Here is a 23596-nt window from a genome sequence, read left to right on the forward strand (position 1 = left end):
AAACAGTGTGGTGGTGCCTCAAAAAATTAAATATAGAGCTACCCTATGACCCAGCAATTGCACTACTGGGCATTTACCCCAAAGATACAGATGTAGTGAAAAGAAGGGCCATATGCACCCCAATATTCATAGCAGGAATGTCCGCAATAGCCAAACTGTGGAAAGAGCTGAGATGCCCTTCAACAGATGAATGGATAAAGAAGATGTGGTCCATATATACAATGGAATATTACTCAGCCATCAGAAAGGATGAATACCCAACTTTTACATCAACATGGATGGGACTGGAGGAGATTATGCTAAGTGAAATAAGTCAAGCAGAGAAAGTCAATTAGCAAAGGGTTTCACTTATTTGTGGAACATAAGGAATAGCATGGAGGACATTAGGAGAAGGAAGGGAAAAATGAAGGGGGAGAAATTGGAGGGGGAGACGAACCATGAGAGACTATGGACTCTGAGAAACTGAGGGTTTTAGAGGGGAGGGGGGTAGAGAGATGGGTTAGCCTGTGATGGGTATTAAGGAGGGCACGTACTGCATGGAGCACTGGGTGTTATATGAAAACAATGAATCTTGGATCACCACATCAAAAACTAATTATGTACTGTATGGTGACTGACATAATAATAATTAAAAAAAGCCAGTCTGATTCACCACATAGTTTTCAGCAAACTTAACGGGCTGAGAGCTTTATACTACACTACATTAGGGGTTATCAACCAGCCTACTGAGGTGGGTACCCTTATGATTGGTATCTTAATCCACTGTACCAGTCAGGGCCCAGTTCAAACCTGAGACACAGTAATTTGAACAGGCAAAGTGTGGTATAGAGAACGAGTACCCAGTCACAGGGGATTAATTACTAAGGGTAAAGAGAACTCAATACAGCAATAGTGGCTGTAGGAGCAGTCATTGTGTCTACGGCTGAGCAAGTGCCCCAAGTAAGGAACACATCTGGGACAGGTTCCTTGGCAAGACTGAGAGTCAGGGCGCCTGGGTGGCTCAGTCATTAAGCGTCTGCCTTTGGCTCAGGTCATGATCCCAGGGTCCTGGGATCGAGTCACACATCGGGCTCCCTCCTCAGCGGGAAGCCTGCTCTCCCTCTCCCACTCCCGCTGCTTGTGTTCCTGCTCTCGCTATCTCTGTCTCTGTCAAATAAATAAATAAAATCTTAAAAAAAAAAAAAAAAAGACTGAGAGTCAGACTGTTGGAGAGGGTGTGGATGTGACCCACTGTTTGCTACTGAAGCCCGGGGCTGGAGAGGAGAGGGTGTCAACAAAACTAGTTTGGAAGCAACCCACTGGGCTGCCAAAGAGCCTTGCTGGAAAGTTGCCTGAAGACTTGCTGGGAAGCTGGCAGGATCAGTGCACTTGCTGGGAAGCATTCTCCCAGAAGGTGCCCCTGCCCCCCCCCCCCCCCCACACACTACAGAAACAAGAAAAAAGAAAACACACCAGAACCCGGATGAGAAGCTCCTTTCTTCTGCAGCATCCCTCCAGTATCCTCTCCTGAGAAGTTGAGTATTTTGCTAGCAGGCAAAAAGAAATGTTTGGAGGGCACAGCCCCAGCAACACAAAGAAGAACAAAGAGGGATTTGGGAACCGAGGATAAACTGATAAATGGCATGTCCACTATCGGTGGCAGTCCCTGCACAAGGCTCGGCGTAACTCAACTTCCCAAAACATGGATCAGGGAGAAGAGCATCATTCTAGAAGGAATGCTCACTGAACCAGTACCTGGACTGGCTGAATGAGCCCAGCACTTGAGAAACTTCACCTTTGGGTACTATTAAGGACACTGGTGACTTCAGAATTTCTAAATAGGAGAGAAGTAGAGCAGGCAAGAGGACTTCTCTTGCATTTGCTCAGCAAGCACTTTTTCTCTCACTTAGACTTGTATATTTACTGAGGATGTTAGGAGGCCAGGGCTGGTGGAATTGGCAGGGAGTGACTAAATCCAAGGACCCAATGAAGAAATAATTCAGCTTCAGAATGGCCAGAACAAGCACGGACCAAGGAAAATTAGCTTTAGACTAGTGGATTTTAGGTATTTCCACATCAGGGAAGCTTAAGTGAAGATTTCCTTATGATGGCTTTTCTTTTCCTGATCTTTGTGATAAAAAAAAAAAAAAAACCCTCATGGTTTGTGTGTTATAAAATGCTTTAAGGTCAACTGCTCTATTTGAGCAAATAGAACTCAATTTTTGCAACATGCTGAAGACAACCTTCCCTACCCTGAATACATTCTACGTGTGCAATACATTATGGATCAAGACTATATAAAAGAAATTTGACTATTAATGCTCTGAGAAACAGAATGGATTTTAAGTCGGCTACGTAACATTTCTCAGTTTTTATTCACTGTCATGCTTCCTACAGTAACACATGGTGATAGCCAGTGATCCTAAAATGAAAAATGCCACTTCAGTAGTATCTGTGAAGTGCTGTGATATCCCACAGGATGGAATTTCAAAAGAAATTTCAGGAAGAAATGTTTCCTTTTCCATAAAAACAAGCTCTCCCCATAATTAGATTAGTTGCTCAAGGCTGACTACAGCATTTTCATGATAGAATCAGATTAGGACCGTAACTAAATTTCAAGTCCATTCATTGGCCAGGGACGCCTGGGTGGCTCAGTTGGTTAAGCATCTGCCTTCGGCTCAGGTCATGATCCCAGGGTCCTGGAATCGAGTCCTGCATCGGGCTCCTGCTCAGGGGGAAGTCTGCTTCTCCCTCCGCCCCTCCTCCCTGCTCATGCACTCTCTCAAAAATAAAATCTTTAAAATAAAATAAAGTCCATTAGTTGGCCACTATAACCAGTGAGAACCGGCCAACTAATCAGTTGTGTAATCCAGGTTGCACCCTGGAATCAGTTGAAAAATGTATAAACTGCCTGTCTGGGCCTCATCTTTGCCCAAACTAAAAACTATGTTCATAAAGGACAACTCTTTTGAGAAAAATAATTGAGTACCATTAAGCTTTTATCCCCATTTCACCTTTTAAGCAAAAAACCAATAACCAAAAACAACCCAAAAGCTATTGCCTTTGGTACTCTCAGGAGTTCATTCCCAACTACTACTGTTCACCTATCAGAGCTTTAAAAAAAAAAGTAAACAGCACAAAAGCCCTACGGCAGCTTAGCTCTTTTGAAATTGCATGCAAGTTTTAGAGTACTTTTATTTTTCCAGACATGATTTGTAGCTTTCATTAGATTCCTAAAAAGAAGCCCATTAACTCAAAGGTTAAAAACCACTGCCTCAGAGGAACTAAGGCACTAAACCCAACAAACAGATTATAAATTGGGCATTAAAATGAAGATTTTATGGGTGCCTGGGTGGCTCAGTCGTTAAGCATCTGCCTTCGGCCCAGGTCATGATCCCAGGGTCCTGGGATCGAGCCCCGCATCGGGCTCCCTGCTCAGCAGGAAGCCTGCTTCTCCCTCTCCCACTCCCCCTGCTTGTGTTCCCTCTCTCGCTGTGTCTGTCTCTGCGAAATAAATAAATAAAATCTTTAAAAAAAAATGAAGATTTTATATTAAAATTTCAAGACTGATAATATACTAGCCCACGTATAGTATTTAACTGCAAATGGAACATTAGAAAACAGATGAAAGATATTAATACACGAAAAGGTGGCCATTTCAGTAAGCCGAGAACAAACACTGGATGGAGGCTGCTATTTATAACGTTCTATCAAAAGCTTTTCAAGTTTGCTCATGTTCTAAGAAATAATTGAGAGGTCTTTTGCAGCCACTTGTTTTCCCAGTCTTTCAGGAAGCCACTCTCCAAATTAAACCATGCATATATTTGGCAACAATTAGTACTATTAACATGTTCTACTACTTATCAAAATGTTCAAGAGCAAACAACATTAAAAATCATAAATCAAATACAGCCTATGACAGTACTTTCATCTAAATTCTTTCCACACTTTACCTAAAATACAGTTAAATTAACATTTCGGGTGGAACTATATTCAGGAGTAGCACCATAATTTAGGTATGCTAAAAATATTTTCAATGTAAGATTAATCTTTCACTACTTGAAAATACTTTCCTATGTCTAGTGTCAATTCACTTGATGCTCAAATAAAAGGCAAGATGACTGATCTACTTATTAAAAAAAAAAAGCATAGCATTTTTTCAGAGAGGAATTCCTTCATTTAATGAGATTTTTCTGGAGTTAGGTAGGTACAAATGTTAAGCCCACATATGAAGGACTCTTCCAAATATACTTGTCTGCCCCATTTAACACTTTTGCAAGGTGGCTTCCGAGTGCCCATCAAGCTGGCCAATATAAACAGTGAGATAAAACATGTTAATATGGTATACACTGGAACACTCACTTTTAGTCTTGGCACTGACTGAACACATCACCTTGCACCTCAATTTCTTGTTCTAAAAAAAATTGGATGAGTTATCTTATAAAACTTCAAGTCCAAATTTTAAATGATTCTAATATGTAATCCAAGTGCAAAGTATCTCAATAAGCACCTTTGATGTGAAAACTAAGTAATCACCCAATCGAAAGAACACCTAATGACACACAGAACACCCACTGACAAAGGGAACTGCCAATATTAAGAACTCTAGTAAGGATTATTGACTATCACCTATGTCCAATTCTAGTCTACACGTTTAAAATTCACTTGTTATCTGGCCACTGAGATATCCATCCCTCTACACAAAGTGACTCTAACACTGTACCAATTTCCACAATAAAAATACTTTAAAAAATGCTGACAAATGGGGGAAAAGCCAACACCCAGAATAAAGGATTTAATCCAGTATTTATTCCACACTCATGATCGTTCTCCGTAATCAGAATACAAGTCATAAGATCAATCTATCAAATAATTTGTTGATAATCTTAAATAATGCAGCGCAGCATTACTTTAATACTTCTCTGTTCTAGATTAAGTTTAAAAACTCAAACAGCAATCTTCATTATCAATAAAAAAAGTTTTCAATTTTAAAAAAAGGACACTATATCAAGCTGTCTCATAATTTAAGTTTTTTCCATTTATAAAAATGCTTTGGAAGCTTGAGGCTTGAATCTATTTCTCTACTCATCTGCCCCACCCTCTCCCAATTTCACGTTAGTATAGGGTTGCTGCAAGAATGCTAGGCTTTAGACATTAATTTTTTCCTTTAATATAGTACTTTAAAATCTGAGAAATTCAAGAAAAAAAGATTACAGGTCATGTATTTTTTCAAATAAAAAAGGAAAACTAAGTGAATAGATTTTGGGCATACTAACAGTGTCCCTTTGAGGTAGAATGCTAAAAGGACTTTTGATCAAATCACAGCCTAATTGAAACCTCTGCATCAGAAACTAACTTGTCATGAATCTCTCTAAAGTTAACTGTGGAGAATATTAAGTGTAACACATTCACAAGAGCCTTCCAAGATAATATACAGTGGACATTCAGAATGTTAATCCTACAACTGCTGCCTTCATGTACACTGAAAGCACAAAATTCTCCTATAACAGACATCCAAGATCCATTCTCAAAGTCTTTAGCATTCTATTATGAGAAGCACATCCATGCTAACTTCAGTACACAAACCATAATCCCACACCTACAAAACAAAAATAGAATTAGTGGCAGTTTATTGCCTTATACAAATTTAACCAACATGGCAACCATGCCAAAGGAATTAAAACATTTTCAGGACATATGTACAGACTGTACATCTCAAAAACAATTAAACAATAAAAATGCAAGAACAATCTGTGCATCATGTATCAAACTCAACAACTGGGTGAAAACGTCAATGCAATAACTGGGATTACAAAGGCACTTCCCTACACAAAAGAGGAAATGAAAACGCAGCCTACAGGGAGCTTGAAGTGTGTGTAACTACTGCACAATCTCAACTTGGGAGGAAGAAAAAGAAAGCAGATTTAATCAAACATTTATAGGATTCAATGTGATCCACTTTTACAAAAAAAATTTCACACAGTCTCATCTTTGTTTTTATGTTGTTTTTCTTGGCTCTCTGGTTCTATACTTTGGCTCCTTCGACGATCATGTTTGTCAGACTGGTCCTTACTATCACTGTGATCTCGTTTGTGGGAACGTTCTTTGCTTCTGCTACGCTTTCTAGACTTTTCTTTGCTGGGGCTATGTTCCCGTTTTCTTGATTTTTCAACACTGTCAGTTCTTCCTTGACTGCCACTTCTACTTCGTTTATTTGATTTTTCTTTACTTTCATTTTTATGTTTACTTGATTTCTCTTTGCTCCTGCTTCTGCTTCGTTTCCCTGCATTTCTACTTCTACTCCTACTTCTGTGTTTCCTTTCTCTGCTTCTACTCCTACTGTGTTTTTTCTCCTTCTTGGAATCTTTTTTGTCATCTCTATGCCGCCTATCATCTTTATCTTCTTTGTGTTTCTTCTCTTCTACCTCACCCCTACTTCTCCGTTCCTTGGACCGTTCTCTTGATCGCTCTCGCTCCTTTTCTCGGTCATTACCTCTTTCCTTATCATAGTCACGATCTCGTCTTCTACCTCTCTCGTTTTCTTTCTCTCTTTCCCGATCCCTGTCCCTTCGATCCCCTTTCCTATCCCGACTTCGACTACGACTTCTATGCCTTTCCCTACTCCTGCTACTCCGCCTGCGTTCCAATCCCCGATCAATACTTCGGGATCTCCGCCTTTCTTTCTCCCTTTCTTTGGCTTCACGCTCTAGTCGCTGGCGTTCTTTCTCTCTTTCTAATTCTCGATCAAAACTAGAAGACCCATGGCCCTCCCGATGATGGCTTCTACTTCTTGATCTTCTTGGGGACCTCCGTGGACTCAGTGACCTCCTTGGAGACCTAATATTTAAGAAAGGAAGAAGAAAATGTCAACGAACAAAACATATCCTAAAAATTTAACTTTCACGTTATTTATTTAGATCCCCCACTTACACAGACATGTTAGGAACAATTAAAGGCCCTAAAAGGCATAAAATGACCTTTTGGGGTTGAAAGTGACAAACTCATAAAATGAACAGCATACACAGAATTTCCTGAGAATTTGCCACTGATTTCCAAGGACCTTTGTAAAAAGCCTATTTTTAAAGTAATTCCAAGAGGTACGTTACCTTGAACGCCTGCGTTCAACGTGTCTATCTATTTCCTCAGCACCTTCCTTCCCATCTTTCTTGATTTTTCTAGGCCGGGTTTTAATCTGTTGATCAATATTCTTCTGAACTGGAACCGGAATTCTTGGAAACAGGGTAGAAAACCACTCCAGTTTTGTGAGAAAAGACCGTAGCATTTCTCCAATGGTCATTACACAGCCTCCACCAGCCTTCACATCTAGGTCCTACAAAAACACAAAAGATATCCTAGCCGTCAAAAAAAATAATTTCAACATATACATGAATACTATAAAAATATTACCATCTTTGGAATCTCAAATACAAAAAAACTCTAACAAAAATTGTAATTTGTGTACCCTACTAATCTGGTAATGAATGATACAGAGAAATATCTGGGCTTAGTGTGTGCATGCAGGTGAGAACAAATCCTGCAGCCTCATGGGCATAAAAGAGCACTGATCTCACTCAGTTAAACAGGAATACGAAACAGCCCCTTACATTACTAAACTCTGTGGAACAATAAACTTAAATTAACATTCCACATACCTACTAAGTATGTATTTCTTTCTGTGGACACGTTTGCACACATCATTCCTAGCACTGTAGCCTAACTACGTATAAACTACTTCAGACAATCCTGTCTAAAGATTATCTTTTAACAGCTCTAATATAAAATGAAGCCCTAATAAAACTGGAAGCAATAGCAAACCAACTGCCATGAAGCAGTGAGGTTTCTAATTTAGAGTTATGTAGAAAATAAATAAATGAACAAATAATTGGAAACGCATAATCCATGATGACCATTGTCTCTGAAAAGGGTCATTACCGCATGAAGGCCTTCTTGCTATGCCCTCTCACAGCTCAGGACATGTTAGTCAGCTATTGTCAGTCCCAAACCTATAGTGCAAGCACACAAGGAAAGTGAGATTTGTTATCTAAACAGGAAAACAAGAGCTAAAGGTAAAACTGCTTGCACTCACACACATTTAAGTGTTCAGATATACAGTATTTCCAAATATAATCGCTGCAGATATCTAAGGAAGAAAACAATAAGTTAGCTTAAATAGAGATCCTCAGGTTTGTAAATACAATAAAAAACAGATTAAATAGAAGCATTCAGAAACAAACCTAATACAATACCAATTATGAAGAGGGACATGCTTTTTAAATATAGAAGGGAGCAGTGCTTTGGCCTGAAAAATCTCATCTAAAAAGAAAAACAACTTTAAAGACTGTGCTTTATCACCTAATACATTTTTTTGCTTCTTCAGAAATATTAATTCAGTAAACAGCCCCTGCCAAAAAAATGCAGACAAAAATTTTCCATTTCTACAAGAGTGAGATGTTTTTAGATGTGCACATAATAAAAACACACCAGAAAGATCTCTATTAGAACTATCCTTTAATTCAACAAATTCTTTGGGATAAATGTTTTAAATGAGACTACTGAGGCATGGCACTCAGTTTACTTTATGAACCTTAAAATACAAAGTGGTGGGGGCATATGTATGGACAATACAGGTATGTATTAAGTACCTTTTGAGATCTTGGACTTTATTGTGTAAGCATATTAATACATGTATGATTTAAATCTGACACAGCAATGTTTCTGAAAGTAACTTTTGTTTCCTGAACATATGTAACAAGCTCAACCTTGTTAAGCTTGAGTGGCAAACCAGATTTATAATTAAACAAAAAGGGGCACCTGGCTGCCTCAGTCTTAGAGCATGTGACTCTTGACCTTGGGGCCATGGGTTCAAGCCCCCCACTGGGTGTAGAGATTACTTTAAAAAAAATTTTTTTTAATTAAGAAACAAGAACCTAAAGTACTAATTTTAAGGTTTTCTTCTGGCTTTATAAATAAATATAACATATGAGGAATCAGAAAGCTAGAATTTTGATCATTTTGAATAAATCCTCTAAACTCTCACCCTATTTAAATCCCACCCAGCTCTTCAATTTTGTACTTCTACGCAAGTGGGAGTATTAAAATGTGGAAAAAAGAGCGTGGAGAGCTGAAAAGTTCCAAGAGAATAAAGCGCTATAATTAGTACTGTATGCGCATGTCTTAACACCTCAATCTTGAGCATGGCCCACTTAAAAAGTCACTATCAACTTTACAAGTCAAGATCAATGCAATATACAAAACATAATTAGAAAGAAAAAAATTTCAATAGTTACCAAAACCATCTAAACAACTAAGAAATAAGAAACTTTAAGAAAGTTAACCTAAGATATATAAAATCCACTAAGTCTTAGTAAAAGGACAGCAATTCCAAAAGTATGCGTGAATTTAACTACAGAAAATTCTGAAAAACAAACATTAAACTTCCAATAAATAAAAGATATTAAAAACATGAGAGTAATCAGAAGAAAACTAATTATTACCCTTGTTGACATACCTCTTCATCATCAAGGAAGGATTCAAACCAGTCCCATAGATCTGTAGGGGGCTGTGTGTACCTAGAATTACAAAAGATCAATTAGCCTTATGTGATTTAAAATGATGGATTTAATGGAAATGTAGATAAATGCATGCTTACCTTATATACATAAATCCAAGGGCTCTAATATATGGAGAGTCTGTGTGTGTTATGAGACCCATCACTTGCTTGCGAGTTAGCTTCAAAGTAAATAATTTGTATAACAAGCAGAAAGCTGTAGAAACAATTCCTCCTGTTCCAACACCTCGAACCTTTAGGGGAAACAGGTAAGAAAAAGTAGTAAAATAACTAACAGATATTTAACACCAACTGATTAATCCTATCAGGTATTAATAACAAGATATAATCCAGAACTAAGAATGGAGCATTAATAAAACAGCAAACTTTCTAACCCCATTCACCAGACACTTGAATTTAGATAAAAACAAAATAAAACAAACTTCTAAGCTTTGCCAACTGTCATTGGAGTAACTGTCACTTTTAGTTTCCTAATTTTAAACTTAGTTATCAGACACAGAAAAACTGAAAAATGCACGTACTTCTACTTACCCCTCCGCACATCCCCGTTTGGCCTGCTGTTTTCCTGCTTCCTTTCTCCCACGGTTCAACATGCGTGACCTGAAATAGAAAAGAGGAACACAACAAACATTCATACTTCGAATTTTTTTAAAAACTATGATTAAAGTAAACCCAAGTCCATAATAGAGCAGCTTCTTCCAAAAGTTTGGAAGCTGATTTTGACATGATGCATATATTTTGTTTCCATACATTATGTAAACCATCTTTGAAAAAATGCTTAGCTTTTAAAAAGCACCAATAAAACTGCCAGAGTTTAACAAAACCTCAACAGTTTTATGAGCAGAAATCCCATTAAAATAGGCTTTGTAGAGAGCTGATACTTATGGAGCCAATAGATTTCTAGGAGTCTCATATACTTGTAAAAAAATATTTGATATCAATTTTGTGTCTTATTATGAGTCGTTAAAAAATTTCTCATTTTAAAATGTATTTAAGGCTCCAACTTGAAGCAAAAAGTATCAATGAAGTTTTAGTATTTATTTCAAAAAAAATTTAATACCCTTAACTTTACGGTGATTTAAAATTCTACATCATAAAATAAAGAAAAATAACTTGAAGTATGTATGTTAAAACAGTAACAAGTTACTTCTAATGCAAAACTATGGAACTTTATCTGTACTTTTTTTTTTTTTTTACCATGAACAGGCATTATGTTCATTCCTGATTAGAGATGAAATTACAAGGGCCACACCTACACAGAACATTCTTGTTAGTAATTCATTTTCAGCCTAATTATGTGAACCAATTCAATCTTTCCCCAGAAAATAAACTGTTAAAAGTGTGTGAGTGTGACTAGTCATTATATTATGTTTAATCGATACAGTATCATCTTTGTTGAAGTGAGTACCCTATAAAAACCGCATACTTTACCTAAAAATAGCAAAGAAAGAATTTTAGCTCGATAACATATAACTCAAGGTCTTTTAGAAAGATCTGTATTTCTTAATTTAAAACAAAATCAAAATAAAATCCTGTTCTTTCAGTATGCATTTCTAAAACTGTATTTTTGCCCACCCATGGTTGCATTTTTATAGTCTGTGGCTTCAGACAGAAAAGCATGCATTTAAATGTAAGCACTACACTATTATGCTCAGCACTGCTTTACGGTTTCATTTCCTTCCCCCAGTTTGCTGTATGAAAGATGTTTCAATTCCTTAAAGGCTAGCCAAAGGGGCGGATGCAACACGAAATCAAAACTAGAAGCCTACATATTTCAATGATTATTTAATCTGGACATCTTGATAACAAAGCCTGGATCTTTAGTTTTATAACTAAATTTAAATAATTTCTAGTAGTCTTAAATTGTTTCAAAACACAATATTTGAATTTGAAAACGAGCTTCTCCTCTATCACATTAACATCTGCCTGTATTATTAAACAGAACCTGCTACAAAAAAAGCAGGAACCCAATTTTCAATTGTTTGAAGTTTACTACACAAAGCTAAGAATATTCACCATACTGTATTCATGCTGAAAAAGGCCTTACCTTTTAAAAACTAAAAAACCTAGTTCATAGTATTACACTTACAATATTCTTGTAAAAGGATAACAAAATTTCAGTGTACTTTACATACCCAAAGTTGAATTGTATTCTCAAAATATGATTTTCTATCAAAAAACAACTAGTATCTCAAAATCCTTCAATAACCTAATCGCTTAAGGGCGTGGGGTGGGGGGAGGACTGTGGACAAAATAGAACCTAAAAGCAAATAGAGAATTTCCTCTTGCTAACACCTCTACAGGTATGTTCAGATCACAGAAAGTACTTTATGTGGTCTGTCAAATGTTTTGAGAGTCAAATACACAAAACAGATGATATTTTGTTAGATGTTCTAGCTAAAATATTTAAAGATCATTAAGACTGTTATTAATATTCCTTAAAACATTAATTAACCTTAAGAGGCCTGGAAGATATTTTTAAAACTACATAATTTGCAGGGAAGTGGAGAAAACCTATCTAGTTGGTGTAGAAAAGCCCAAAACCAATGGCCAAAAAATACCTAATTAGCCGTTCATTTAACCAGGGAAATGCATTTATGGCGATTGAGCATGATTAATAGTGCATACCTCTACCTGCGACCCTGGGCTGCTCCGAGCCTCGCTGCAAGACTGAGTCAATCCTGCTAACGAAACAAGAACTGAGACAAGAGTGCAGTGAGGAGGCGCCAGGTGAGCTCCCCAGCACAGCCAAGCCAGCACCGACCCTGCCGCAGAAGCCCAGGGCCCAGATAATTCTAAACAAGCCCAATGCACAAGTAACTGAGACCACTTACTCCTGACTTCCTGCTGGGAAAATTTCCAGGCCTTCTGTACACCTCTTGCCCTGGCACCTCTCCACCCTCAACCCTCCCACCCCCACCCGACACACGCACTGACCATTTCCCTGTCTGGATCGGATAGAGAATACCAACAACACGAGGCCAACATTGAAGTCAATGCACGCCCTGGCCCAGGGTGAGCGGGAGAAGCACCAACAAGTTGGCGCTGAGTAGATCCACGTCAAAAGGAATAATTTTAAAGCTGTAAACTGGAGAGGATTCGGTTACTCTTTTCTCCCCTCCCCCACCCCTCCCGTCCAACTCCCCCCAGGGGTGGGCAGGAGGTTGGGGGAGGAGAGTTCAATACAGGCGGGCTCTCCCAGCCTTAAAAATCTGAAAAAGAAATGAGAGGGCGGCCCCAGTTTGACCCCTCCCAGGCAGACTACTGACCACCGCTCCCCCACCCAACCTTCCCGCACCTACAAATGCTCAGACCTCAAGGGCCGCCTCCGCCCGTTTCCTCTAACCCCTCCTCGGAACTTAACCCGCCCGCCCCCTGGCCCCCCAGGCCTAGACTCTTCGTACCTTAAAGTAGATCTCGTCCACCACCTCGTGGTAGGTCTTGAGCTCGTAGAGCTGCACTTTGAAGTAAGGCGACGACAGGATATTGGTCAAGATCATGGGGTTGAGGTTCATAGTCTTCTCGTTGCCCCACAGCGGCAGCACATTTCCCTGCTTGCCCGAGACCGCCGGCTTGGTGGCGCCGCCGCCGCCACCGCCGCACTGCTGCTGCTGCTGGGCCGCGGCCGCGGCCGCCTGGTGCTGCGGCTGCGAGTTGCCTGTCAGCGCGGGGCTGTTGTTAGCCATGTTGCGGCGGAAGGAAGGAGGGAGGGAGAAGGGAGGGGGAAGGGGCCAAGCTCGATCTCGCTCTTCGGGACAACGGTCCGGGACCCTACTCCATGGAACGCCGTCAGGAGAGGGGGGCCACCTCGCTGTCCCCCAGCTGGATCAAGGAGGGCAACGGGGACGCCGACAAAAGGACCCTGGATCGAAAGCAGACGCCGAGACGCGGGCCGCGAGAACTCCCGGCAGAAGGCGAGCCGGCGGCCACGGAGCGCGATCTCTTCCGCCAACTGCCCCTGGGAACAAGATGGCGGGCCCGGCGGATGTGACGTCGCAAGCCCCAGAATTCCAAGCTGAGCCGGCAGCCAATCAGGCACGCCTAGCTGGGCTGGAAATTCCTCTTCCTAGTTCCGCACGTTCTGTGCACGCTGCGGCCGCTGCGGTGGTTTCCAGTGTCCGACTCTTAGGAGGTTTCCCTTGGGAATTTGGGGGCAGCGGAAGGGGTTGAAGGCCCAATTCGTATGTTTTAGAATCTCGGTTGGGGGCCCAGTTTTTCCTCTTGAAAGCCGGGCGGAGAGGGTTCGCATGGATATATGCTTGCGAATTCGTGACTATGGCTTCTACGGAGTATCCTAGTCTCTTGGGTTCACAATTTTTTTTTTTTTTTAAGATTTTATTTATTTATTTGACAGAGAGAGAGAGAGAGTGAGAGCAGGAACACAAGAAGGGGGAGTGGGAGAAGGAGAAGCAGGCTTCCCGCCGAGCAGGGAGCCCGATGCGGGGCTCGATCCCAGGATCCTGGGATCATGACCTGAGCCGAAGGCAGACGCTTAATGACTGAGCCACCCAGGCGCCCCTGGGTTCACAATTTTAAGAATCTCTGGAAGGGATGATGTTCAGGACTTCATTCCTCCATGTGATTCCGATGCAATAGTTAGATCTTTCTGTCTGCCGGCTGTAGTGTACGGCCGGAAGTTTTATTGTTTGAGCCCAAATTTATTCAGCTGTAAGATTGGAAAACATCGTTCTGGGCTGTTAAAACATCGGAGCATTAAAAGAACTACTATACCTGTAGAGCCTAGTAGAATTCTACAAGCTTTTGTTTGGTGCCTTTCTTTCCTCCCTACTCGAGTTCATCCATTCTGCAGATGCATTCTGAGTGGTAAACACTGGGCGAGGCACTGAACGGGGGAGGAGGGAGGCAAGCGGGAGGAGGTGTAAAAATGAGTCAGAATCGGTCTTGTCACTCAAAAGCTATTGTTAACCTAGAGATTCGTGGTATTTGGGAATTAAAAGAAGGCTGCGAGAAGCACTTAAGTTTATACAGATAACTGTCAGGCTGGGCAGTTTTATCAGCAGAGAACAGCCTGAGGATATGTAGAAGCAGGAAAGATCAGGCTTGTTAGACGGTAAATGGTCCAATTAGACGGTAAATGGTCCAGTACAGGAGCCAGGAAATGTGCTGATGGGGGAGTAATGGCTGGGGTGGAATTGGGCCACTGTTGAGTGCCTGGAATGCCAAGATGAAACATAGGGATTTAATGACATTTAAATCTAAGGATTACATAATTACACCTATGACCCCCAAATCTACTTATAGATACTATTATTCCTAATATTTTCTGGCTCCAATCCATTCTTTAGAGTACTGCCGGATTCTTCATTCCAAAAGTGTAACACTCCTACTCAAAACCTTGGATGGCTCACTTAGTGACATCCTAATTGCCATTGCCAAAATTCAGTGACCTTTTTCACTCTTCATCCTATTTGATTTCTGTGGCACTTTTTTTTTTTTTTTAAGTTTTATTTAAGTAATCTCTACACCTGGGTCTCAAACTCACCACCCAAGAAGAGCAAGAGTTGCATGCTCTTTGGCCTAAGCCAGCCAGGTGCCCCTGTGGCACTTTTTGTCATTTACTCTTTCCTAGAAACTATTGGGGTTGGAGGTTTGGAAAGTGGAGATCTTAATTTTTAGTGGCTTATACACAGGAGGAGGGGAAAATCCACACCTGGATGAAGATGAAACAGCAGGAGAGAAAAGACAGAAGTAGGAGGTAAACTGGGATGCTGTGGTAAGACAGAATGCAAGGAAAGATAAATGATAAATAAATGAATGGTTGGAGGGGTACCTGGGTGGCTCAGTTGGTTATGCCTTTGCCTTCTGTTCAGGTCACTGATCTCAGAGTCCTGGGATGGAGCCAGGTGTCGTGCTCCCTGCTCTCTCCCTCTGCCTCTGCCTCTGCCCCTCACCCTGCTCAGCCTCTCCCTCTCTCCCAAATAGTTAAAATCTTTTTTTAAATAATAAGCAAATAAATGAATGGTTGGAATGACATTTAGAGTTAGATAGACAGTACATGAGTGATCATTCTTTCTAGTTTATTTTACATTAAAAACTGAAGCTTTGAGATAAGTGGTTTTCACTTCCTAGTAGATCTTGTTTTTCTATACATTAGATTAGAAGTACCAATGTACTTCCCAAGGAAAACTGATGATTCCAACCTCTAATGAATTACCAAGTTAAAAATACAATGAAAAAGAATTTTGAATCCTATTCTTCCTTTATTTTATGTGTATTTTTCTGTCTGCATAATAAGTTTATTGAGTTTACCTAGTGACACTCCAATTGCCAAATTCTATGATCTTTTAAAAATTCCTTACCACATGTGATCTGTGTAGTCTTAGATACTCATTTACCCCTAGACTCTGAGTGAAATGTGCTCAGTAGAGAGGTTGAGGTTTAATATCCAAGTCTCAAGAGCACCAAACTAAGGGAGCCAGGTATAAAGTGCTTAGCATAGTCAATGAATCCCTACAATGGCCTGAAGATATTATTATTATCCCCCATTAAAAATAAACATTATTGATATTTAACTTAGGAGCACTACACTGTATATAGATAAAGCTGGGAAGTTTGGTTTGATCTGATTGACACGTGCACACCCATTGTCTTAGTCCATTCATGCTGTTATAACAAAATAACCACAAATGGGATAGCTTATAAATATCAGTAATTTATTTCTCACAGTTCTGAATGCTAAAGAGTCCAAGATCAAGGGACATGCTCTTCTTGGGTCATAGTTGGCACCTTCTAGATGCACTTACATGGATGAAAGGGTGGGGAACTTCCTGGGGTCTTTTTCATAAGAGCACCAATCCCATGTAAGAGGGCTCCACCCTCATGATTTAAACATCTGAAGGCCTCACCTCCTAATAGGGTCACTTTGGAGGTTAGAATTTCAACATACAAATTTTGCAGGGATACATTCAGACCACAGCACTCATGAAATCATCACCACAATCAAGATAACAGTCTTGCATCACCTCCAAAAGTTCTCCTGTGCCTTTTGCAATCCGCGTCTCCCTCCAACTCCATGCCCAGGCAGCCAATTCCTGTCAGTTTTCATTTTCTTGAATTTTAAATAAATGGAATCGTACACTTAGTTCCCTTTTTGCCTGGCTTCTTCAGCTCAGCATAAGCTTGAGATTTATTCTTATTGCTTTTATCAATGGGTTATGGGTTTTGTTTTGTTTTTATTACTGAGTAGTATTCCATTGTGGGATTTCCTATAATTTGTTCAATCATCTGTTGATGGGCATTTGGGTATCTAATTTTGGGCTATTATAAATATAGCTGCTATCAACTCAGTCAGTTAAGCATCTGACTCTTGATTTTTGGCTTAGGTCAGGGATCTCTCGTGGTGGGATTGAGCCCTGCCTCAGGCTCTGCACTCAGCACTCAGAGGAGTCGGCTTGTCCCTCCCTCTCCACCTCCCCCTGCGTTTACTCTTTCTCTCTCTAAAATAAATAAAACCTTTTTAAAAAATAAATATGTATCACTCATGAATAAATGAGTAAAGAATTAAAATAACTGCCATGTGTAACTAAAATAAATGTTCTGGTGTTTTAAACATTTTACTATTTAGAACAACTGCAAATCTAGAGTAACATAAGAAGCCATTGACTGAAGTACCCAAGAACTGAAAATCTGATATAATGTATGCACATTCAGGGGTGTTGTTGATATGAACAATCAAGGATGTTTATTGGTTATGATTTCAAAGTACTGACTCAGAAGAGGTATGAGTTGAGATTTAAAAATTATTAGGGGTGCCTGGCTGGCTCAGTCCACAGAGCATATAACTCTTGAACTCGGGTTGTGAGTTTGGCCCCCTCTTGGGTATAGAGATTACCTAAAAAATTATTAGGAGTTAACTAGGCAAATACAAGGGAAAGGATATTCTAGTTAAGGCTAGCCTGTGCAAAGGCTCTGAGGCGTGAAAGAAGAAATGTATTCGGGGAACTATTTGTCACTATTGCACTACTTAATTTTTTTTTCAAGGGTGATACGAAAAATTGGTACAGCCATACGAATATATACTGGCTGAATATTAATTCTGAATACACTGTAATTATCTGCTGATTTGTCATCTTCAGCCACCAGAGGGAGGGTCTGTGCCTTTCAGTGAATCATTCCCAGCACTAGGCATAAGGATAGACACATAGTAGGTACTAAGTAAATAGTTAAAAGAAAACTTTCCCTACTCACTTTTGACACAATGTGTGGGTTCCCCCGCTTCTGCCCCAACACATACACCAACCAATTTTCAAACTCTAGACACCAGCTGCGTGTTCTATAACTTAATTTGATTCTGATAGTAACTACTCAGAGTTAGCACAGACTGCATAGTTAAGGGCTCAGTTCCCCAAGATTGCCCCAACTTCAGACACTGATTACAAATAGTGGGTCCCTTATTCCTACCATCTTCCAGAGTTCTCTACAGTGAGGGTTGTTACAGAATGTTTTTTTTCTTCTCTTGTTCTCTATATAAATGCAAACTTTCTTCTCTTGATACATTTTTTTTAAAGGTAAGAACTTTTTTTTTTTTTTTAAGATTTTATTTATTTGACAGAGAGATACACAGCCAGAGAGGGAACACAAGCAGGGGGAGTGGGAGAGGGAGAAGCAGGCCTCCCGCTGAGCAGGGAGCCCAATGCGGGGCTCCATCCCAGGACCCCGGGATCATGACCTCAGCCGAAGGCAGATGTTTAATGACTGAGCCACCCAGGCGCCCCCTGGGTTTAAATTCTGTCTCCATTGTTTTGATTTAAACAAGTTATTTCACTTTTCTCTGCTTTCATTATCTCATCTGTTAAAATGGGGGATGTTATTATTACCTACTTCATCAGATTTTATGTGAATCAAATTTAGGATGTGTTAATGCTTAGAACAGGACTTAGCACATACTGTGACCTTAAGTGTTTTCCATTACTGCTTTCTAAATAGCATTTAACATTTTTATTAAATTCTAAATTCACCTTTAAAATGTTATTGCAGTCTTATTTTCTAAATCTAACTGTTAACTTTTTACTTCCCATTAGGAATCTAATTCTGATACAGTGTTTTGCCAGAGAGAGTTCTGTGTGGCTGCCAACTGTAGAGCACAGCCAGGATTACAGATGGGATTGAGCTCCTCGGCAGATGGGTCATAAACTTGATACCAGGTTTATTTTAAGCTGTTAACAAGAAATAAGGAATATTTCAGAGGTTATATCTCAAAAACTTTGAAAATCATATGAGAGAATAACTGTGAATAACAGCCCCTTCTCTGTATGGCTTTGGCATACCTATTGCCCCTTCTAAGTGTAATTGTCTTACTCCTAGTGCTGTTGACAGGGCAACCCTGTGTGGCCATGATTTATACCAAGTGACCTTGGCTGTGTGGCCAGAGGGAGTACTGATCCACATGCTAACCAGTGACCTGTGATCTGGCTCCCTCTGAATGAGATGAGCCCGGGCATCCAGATCCTTGCTGGAATTTGAATGGGGAACATAGAATCAAGCAGTTAGCCGTAGGCCCCAAAGCAAAAAGAATGTGTTTTTTGTTTTGTTTGTTTTGTTTTGTTTTTAGGTAGGCTCCATGGCCATCATGGGGCTTAAACTCACAACCCTGAGATTAAGAGTCCCAGGCTCTACCAACTGAGCCAGCCAGGCACCCCAATTAAAGAATGGAGTGAGATAGGGAAGGAGTCATGTGGATTCAGCCAGGTTCATACCCAGATTCTGAGGAAGCAAGAAAAAAAAAAAATGAGCAAGTATCTGTTGGAAACAACGGGCCCAAAATGGAGTCTCTGGTGCTAAGCCTCACCAAGATTTAATAGCTAATGCAGTTTCAGCCTCTTCTAGGAGCAGAATTTTTATTTATTTATTTACTTACTTATTTATTTATTTATTTATTTATTTATTATGTTTTTCAAATTTTTATTTAAATTTAACATATAGTATAATATTATTTTCAGGAATATAATTTAGTGATTCATCACTTACATATAACACCCAGTGCTCATCAGAAGCACCCTCCTTAATCCCCATCACCCATTTAGCCCATCCCTCCACCCAACTCCCCTCCAGCCACCCTCACGTTGCTTTCTATAGTTAAGAGTCTGTCTAGGGGTGCCTGGGTGGCTCAGATGGTTGGGCGTGTCTGCCTTCCACTCAGGTCCTGATCTGGGATCGAGCCCCGAGTTGGGCCTGCTCAGTGCAGAGCCTGCTTATCCCTCTCCCTCTGCCAGTCCCTCTGCTTGTGCTCTCTGGCTCTCTCTCTCTGTCAAATAAATAAAATAAAATCTTAAAAAAAAAAAAGAGTCTGTCTAGGAGTGGAATTTTAAACCAATCAGTCTGGAATTTCCTGATCAGCACTTGTAAGCTCATCAGCCTGGTAAGACCCCTGCCCTGTAAGCTTGCTTGAAAGAATCAATCTTTTAACTTTCTTGTCCCACGCTCTATCTGCCTATGAAAGCCTTCTATTTTGTACAACTCCTAGGACCTCCTTTCATTTTGCTAGATGGGATACCGCCCCATTTATGGATCCTTGGAAGAAAGCTAACTAGACCTTTAAATTTACTCAGTTGGGGGGGGTACCTGGGTGGCTTAGTCAGTTAAGTGTCCAACTCTTGGTTTTGGCTCAGGTCATGATCTCAGAATTGTGAGATTGAGCCCCACGCAGGGTGTGGACCCTGCTTAAGATTTTCCAAAATGGAACATTTTGATATATTTGATACATTTTGATACATTATCCTCTAAAAATTCCTTAAGTATACAATATATATGGTTTTATGAGGTCGGCCTGGATGCATGGACATTCAGATTGTTTTAAAGGATTCACTTTCCAGATTCCCACTTTAAAAAAAATTTTTTTAGATTTTATTTATTTATTTGAGAGAAAGCAAGGAGCACAAGTGGAGGGGGAGGGTCAAGGGGAGAGGGAGAAGCAGACTCTATGCTGAGCAGGGAGCCATATGTGGGACTTGATCCCAGGACCCTGGAATCATGACCTGAGCCGAAGAAGACCCTTCACCGACTGAGCCACCCAGGTGTCCTTCCCCTCCAAAAAAAATAGGTATATGTATATATATATATATATATATATATATATATAATCTCATTGAAAGATATATTTCCAACAAAATGTTGCCTTATGTTTTTAATACTTATCAATTTTTATAATACATCTCTCCTATTTTGATCAGTTGTGTACTAACAGTAACTGTTAAAACAGTCATATAGAAGAAAATAAGTTTTAAAACTTAGAGCTTTATACTCTTAGGAAATTTAAAATTTTTTTAACATATAGTTCTATTTACAGAGAAATACAATCATTTGACCAATAAAAGACGTGTGAACATAAAAATGTTGTGAGGATAAAATTTTATGAGGGAAGTGAAATGAAATACTAGATCAAGGAGAAAAAGTAATGAGATAAAATTTCTCACTTCCAAACCAGCTTCATGTGTTTTTAAAATGCCTAATTTCATTGACTTTCTTTAAAGAAGTAGTGTATTATTATTTTTTAAAGATTTTATTTATTTATTTGACAGAGAGAGAGATAGCGAGAGAGGGAACACAAGCAGGGGGGAGTGGGAGAGGTTAGAAGCAGGCTTCCCACTAAGTAGGGAGCCCGATGCGGGACTTGATCCCAGGACCCTGGGATCATGACCTGAGCCGAAGGCAGACACTTAATGACTGAGCCACCCAGGTGCCCAGAAGTAGTGTATTATCGTCAAAAGTCAATATTTATAAATCACAGCAAATTATATCCATTACAACCACTTAAGCTTTTGATGAAAAATTTTAGAAATGTCAATCAAAAAAGGTGTGAGAGATCAAGAGAATGAGAAGACAAGCCACAGCTGGGAGAAAATATTTGTAAAAGACACACCTAATAAAGGACTATTATCCAAAATATACAAAGACTTTAAAAGTGAACAAAAAGAAGGGGCACCTGACTAGCTCAGTCAGTAGAGCATGTGACCCTTAATCTCAGGGTCCTGAGTTCAAGTCCCAAGTTGGGTGTGGGACTTACTTAAAAAAAAAAAAGTCAAGGGGCGTCTGGCTGGCTCTGTCAGTAGAGCATCCAACTCTTGATCTCAGGGTTGTGATTTCGAGCCCCATGTTGGGTATAGAGATTTCTTAAATAAAACTTAAAATTAAAAACACAAACAAACCGATTAACAGACAACCTCATCGAAGAAAATGTAGGATGGCAAATAAGCATATGAAAAGATGTTCAACACCATATGTCATCAGGGAAATGCAAATTAAAATAATGAGATACCACTACACGTCTGTAGCTGGGACACAGGGGAGCAAGTTTGAAGTTCTCTTTCACACCCCTCAGAATGGCCAAAATCCAGAACACTACCACCACCACCAAATGCTGAGGAGGCTACGGAGCAGCAGGAACTCTCATTCATCGCTGATGATAATAGCCACTTTGGAAGACAGTGGCAGTTTCTTATAAAACTAAACACACTCTTACCCTATGATCTAGCAATTGCCCTCCTGCGTATATATCCAAAAGAACTGAAAGCTATATTCACCTAAAAACTGCTCATAGCTGTTTCTCGCAGCTTTAACTCATAGTTGCCAAAGCCTGGAAACAACCAGGTAGGTAAATGGATAATCTGTGGTACATTCAGACAATGAAATATTATTCAGCACTAAGAAGAAATGAGCCATCCGGCCATGAGAAGACATGGAAGAAACTTAAATGCATATTACTATGTAGAAAAAGCCAATCGCTAAAGGCTACTGTATGATTCCAAATGTATGACATCTGGAAAAGTCAAACTATGAAGGCAGCAGAAAGATCAGCAGTTTCCAAGAGATACATGGAGCACAGAGGATTATTAGAGCAGTGAAAATACTCTGTATGATACTACAGCGGTGTATACACGTCTTATACATTTGTTAAAACCCTTAGAATATACAATAACAAGAGTGAACCTTAATGTAAACTATGAACTTTGGGTGACAGTGATGTGTTAATGTGGATTCATTGATTGTAATAAATGTTCTGCTGTGATGTGGAATATTGCTAGGAAGTAATATTATGAGTATGGTGACAAGGGTTTTATGGGAACACTATAATTTCTGCTCATTTTTGCTGCGAACCTAAAACTGCTCTGAAAAATAAAATATCTTTAAAAATAATTTTTTAGTTTTTGGGTCCTGATGCCAAGGTGACCAAGAAAAGGAGCAATGGTTGTGCCAAAAAGGGCCCTGGTCACGTGCCATTTATGAGTTATCACAACTTGTTATTGGAGGAATTTAAGCATGTTCTTTGGGACTCAGCTGGAAGAGGAGCCTGGAAGTTTTGTGCCTGGCTTGCCCCAGATTTTGCCCCATGTATTTTTCTCTTTGCTGATTGTGCTTTCCTTTCACTGTAATAAATCAGAGCCATGACTACCACTATATGCTGGGTCCTGTGAGTCTTCCTACTGAGTTACCCAACCTTGAGAGTGATCTTGGGAACCCTCAACATATTACCTGAAACAGCTTTTTCCTCGTGTCTGTTTGGAATGCTCTCCTGCCCTGGGAATCTGTTGACAGTTTTTAGCATGGGAGAGAATAAAATGCTAGTGTTTCTTTATAAAAAGAAGGGGGCCCTGGCTGGCTGAGTTGGTAGAACATGCGACTCTCAATCCCAGGGTGTTGAGTTCAAGCCCCATGTTGGGAATAGAGTTTACTTAATAAAAAAAATAAGTAAGTAAAAATGTAAAAAAGAAAAAGAAGTCTAGGTCATGAGTGCAGAGAAGCCTTATCTGCTCACCAATCTCAGAATTGTCCTAGGTATCACTCAGATAATCAGAATTCTGTTTGTGTGGGAGTCCCTAAGCCCCACCTGGCACATCCTAACAGGTCTATCAGATTAGTGGTGACAGGATTGAGCTAGTTATCTTAGAGTGGAGAGCTCATCCCAAGTCAACAAGAATATTCAAGGGGTGCCTGGATGGCTCAGTTGTTAAGCGTCTGCCTTCGGCTCAGGTCATGCCCAGGATCCTGGGATAGAGCCCCGCATCTGGCTCCCTACTCTGCGGGAAGCCTGCT

The 23596-nt window shown here is 40.0% G+C and overlaps 2 protein-coding genes and 1 long non-coding RNA gene across 7 annotated transcripts in view; 1 reads left to right on the forward strand and 2 right to left on the reverse strand.

The window, feature by feature from the left end:
- Positions 1–4611, reverse strand: part of FNDC7 (fibronectin type III domain containing 7) — a 42131-nt gene extending 37520 nt beyond the window's left edge. For 4 of the 5 annotated variants that reach the window (XR_013448009.1, XR_013448008.1, XM_078072657.1 and 1 more), the window contains exon 1: positions 4342–4611. The gene's annotated coding sequence lies outside the window, so the exon portion shown is untranslated. Of the gene's footprint in view, positions 1–1452; positions 1527–4341 lie in introns of all 5 variants that reach the window. The other variant, XM_036109898.2, reaches the window with a different exon arrangement.
- Positions 4612–5877: 1266 nt separating this feature from the next.
- On the reverse strand, positions 5878–13522 carry PRPF38B (pre-mRNA processing factor 38B). The gene is made up of 6 exons (XM_036109921.2): positions 12952–13522; positions 10079–10147; positions 9629–9780; positions 9488–9548; positions 7086–7309; positions 5878–6816 (listed from the first exon to the last, which is right to left on the reverse strand). Exons 1-6 carry the CDS (start codon positions 13231–13233, stop codon positions 5955–5957), a joined length of 1650 nt encoding a protein of 549 aa, XP_035965814.1. The 5' UTR covers positions 13234–13522; the 3' UTR covers positions 5878–5954.
- A 5082-nt stretch (positions 13523–18604) lies between these two features.
- On the forward strand, positions 18605–22960 carry LOC144381756 (uncharacterized). The gene is made up of 2 exons (XR_013447539.1): positions 18605–19925; positions 22708–22960. It is a non-coding gene; the product is annotated as an uncharacterized LOC144381756 (long non-coding RNA).
- The last annotated feature ends 636 nt before the right edge of the window (positions 22961–23596 follow it).

Source organism: Halichoerus grypus, chromosome 5 (assembly GCF_964656455.1).
Source record: "Halichoerus grypus chromosome 5, mHalGry1.hap1.1, whole genome shotgun sequence".
NCBI classification, from domain to species: Eukaryota; Metazoa; Chordata; class Mammalia; order Carnivora; family Phocidae; genus Halichoerus; species Halichoerus grypus.

Excerpts from the sequence above, each read along its gene's own strand:
- PRPF38B (XM_036109921.2), bottom strand. The coding sequence starts at position 13,233 with ATGGCTAACAACAGCCCCGCGCTGACAGGCAACTCGCAGCCGCAGCAC. Across the intron at positions 10,148-12,951 it reads TGGACGAGATCTACTTTAAG|GTCACGCATGTTGAACCGTG; the intron begins GTACGAAGAGTC and ends TTTCTATTTCAG. Across the intron at positions 6,817-7,085 it reads GTTGAACGCAGGCGTTCAAG|GTCTCCAAGGAGGTCACTGA; the intron begins GTAACGTACCTC and ends CTTAAATATTAG.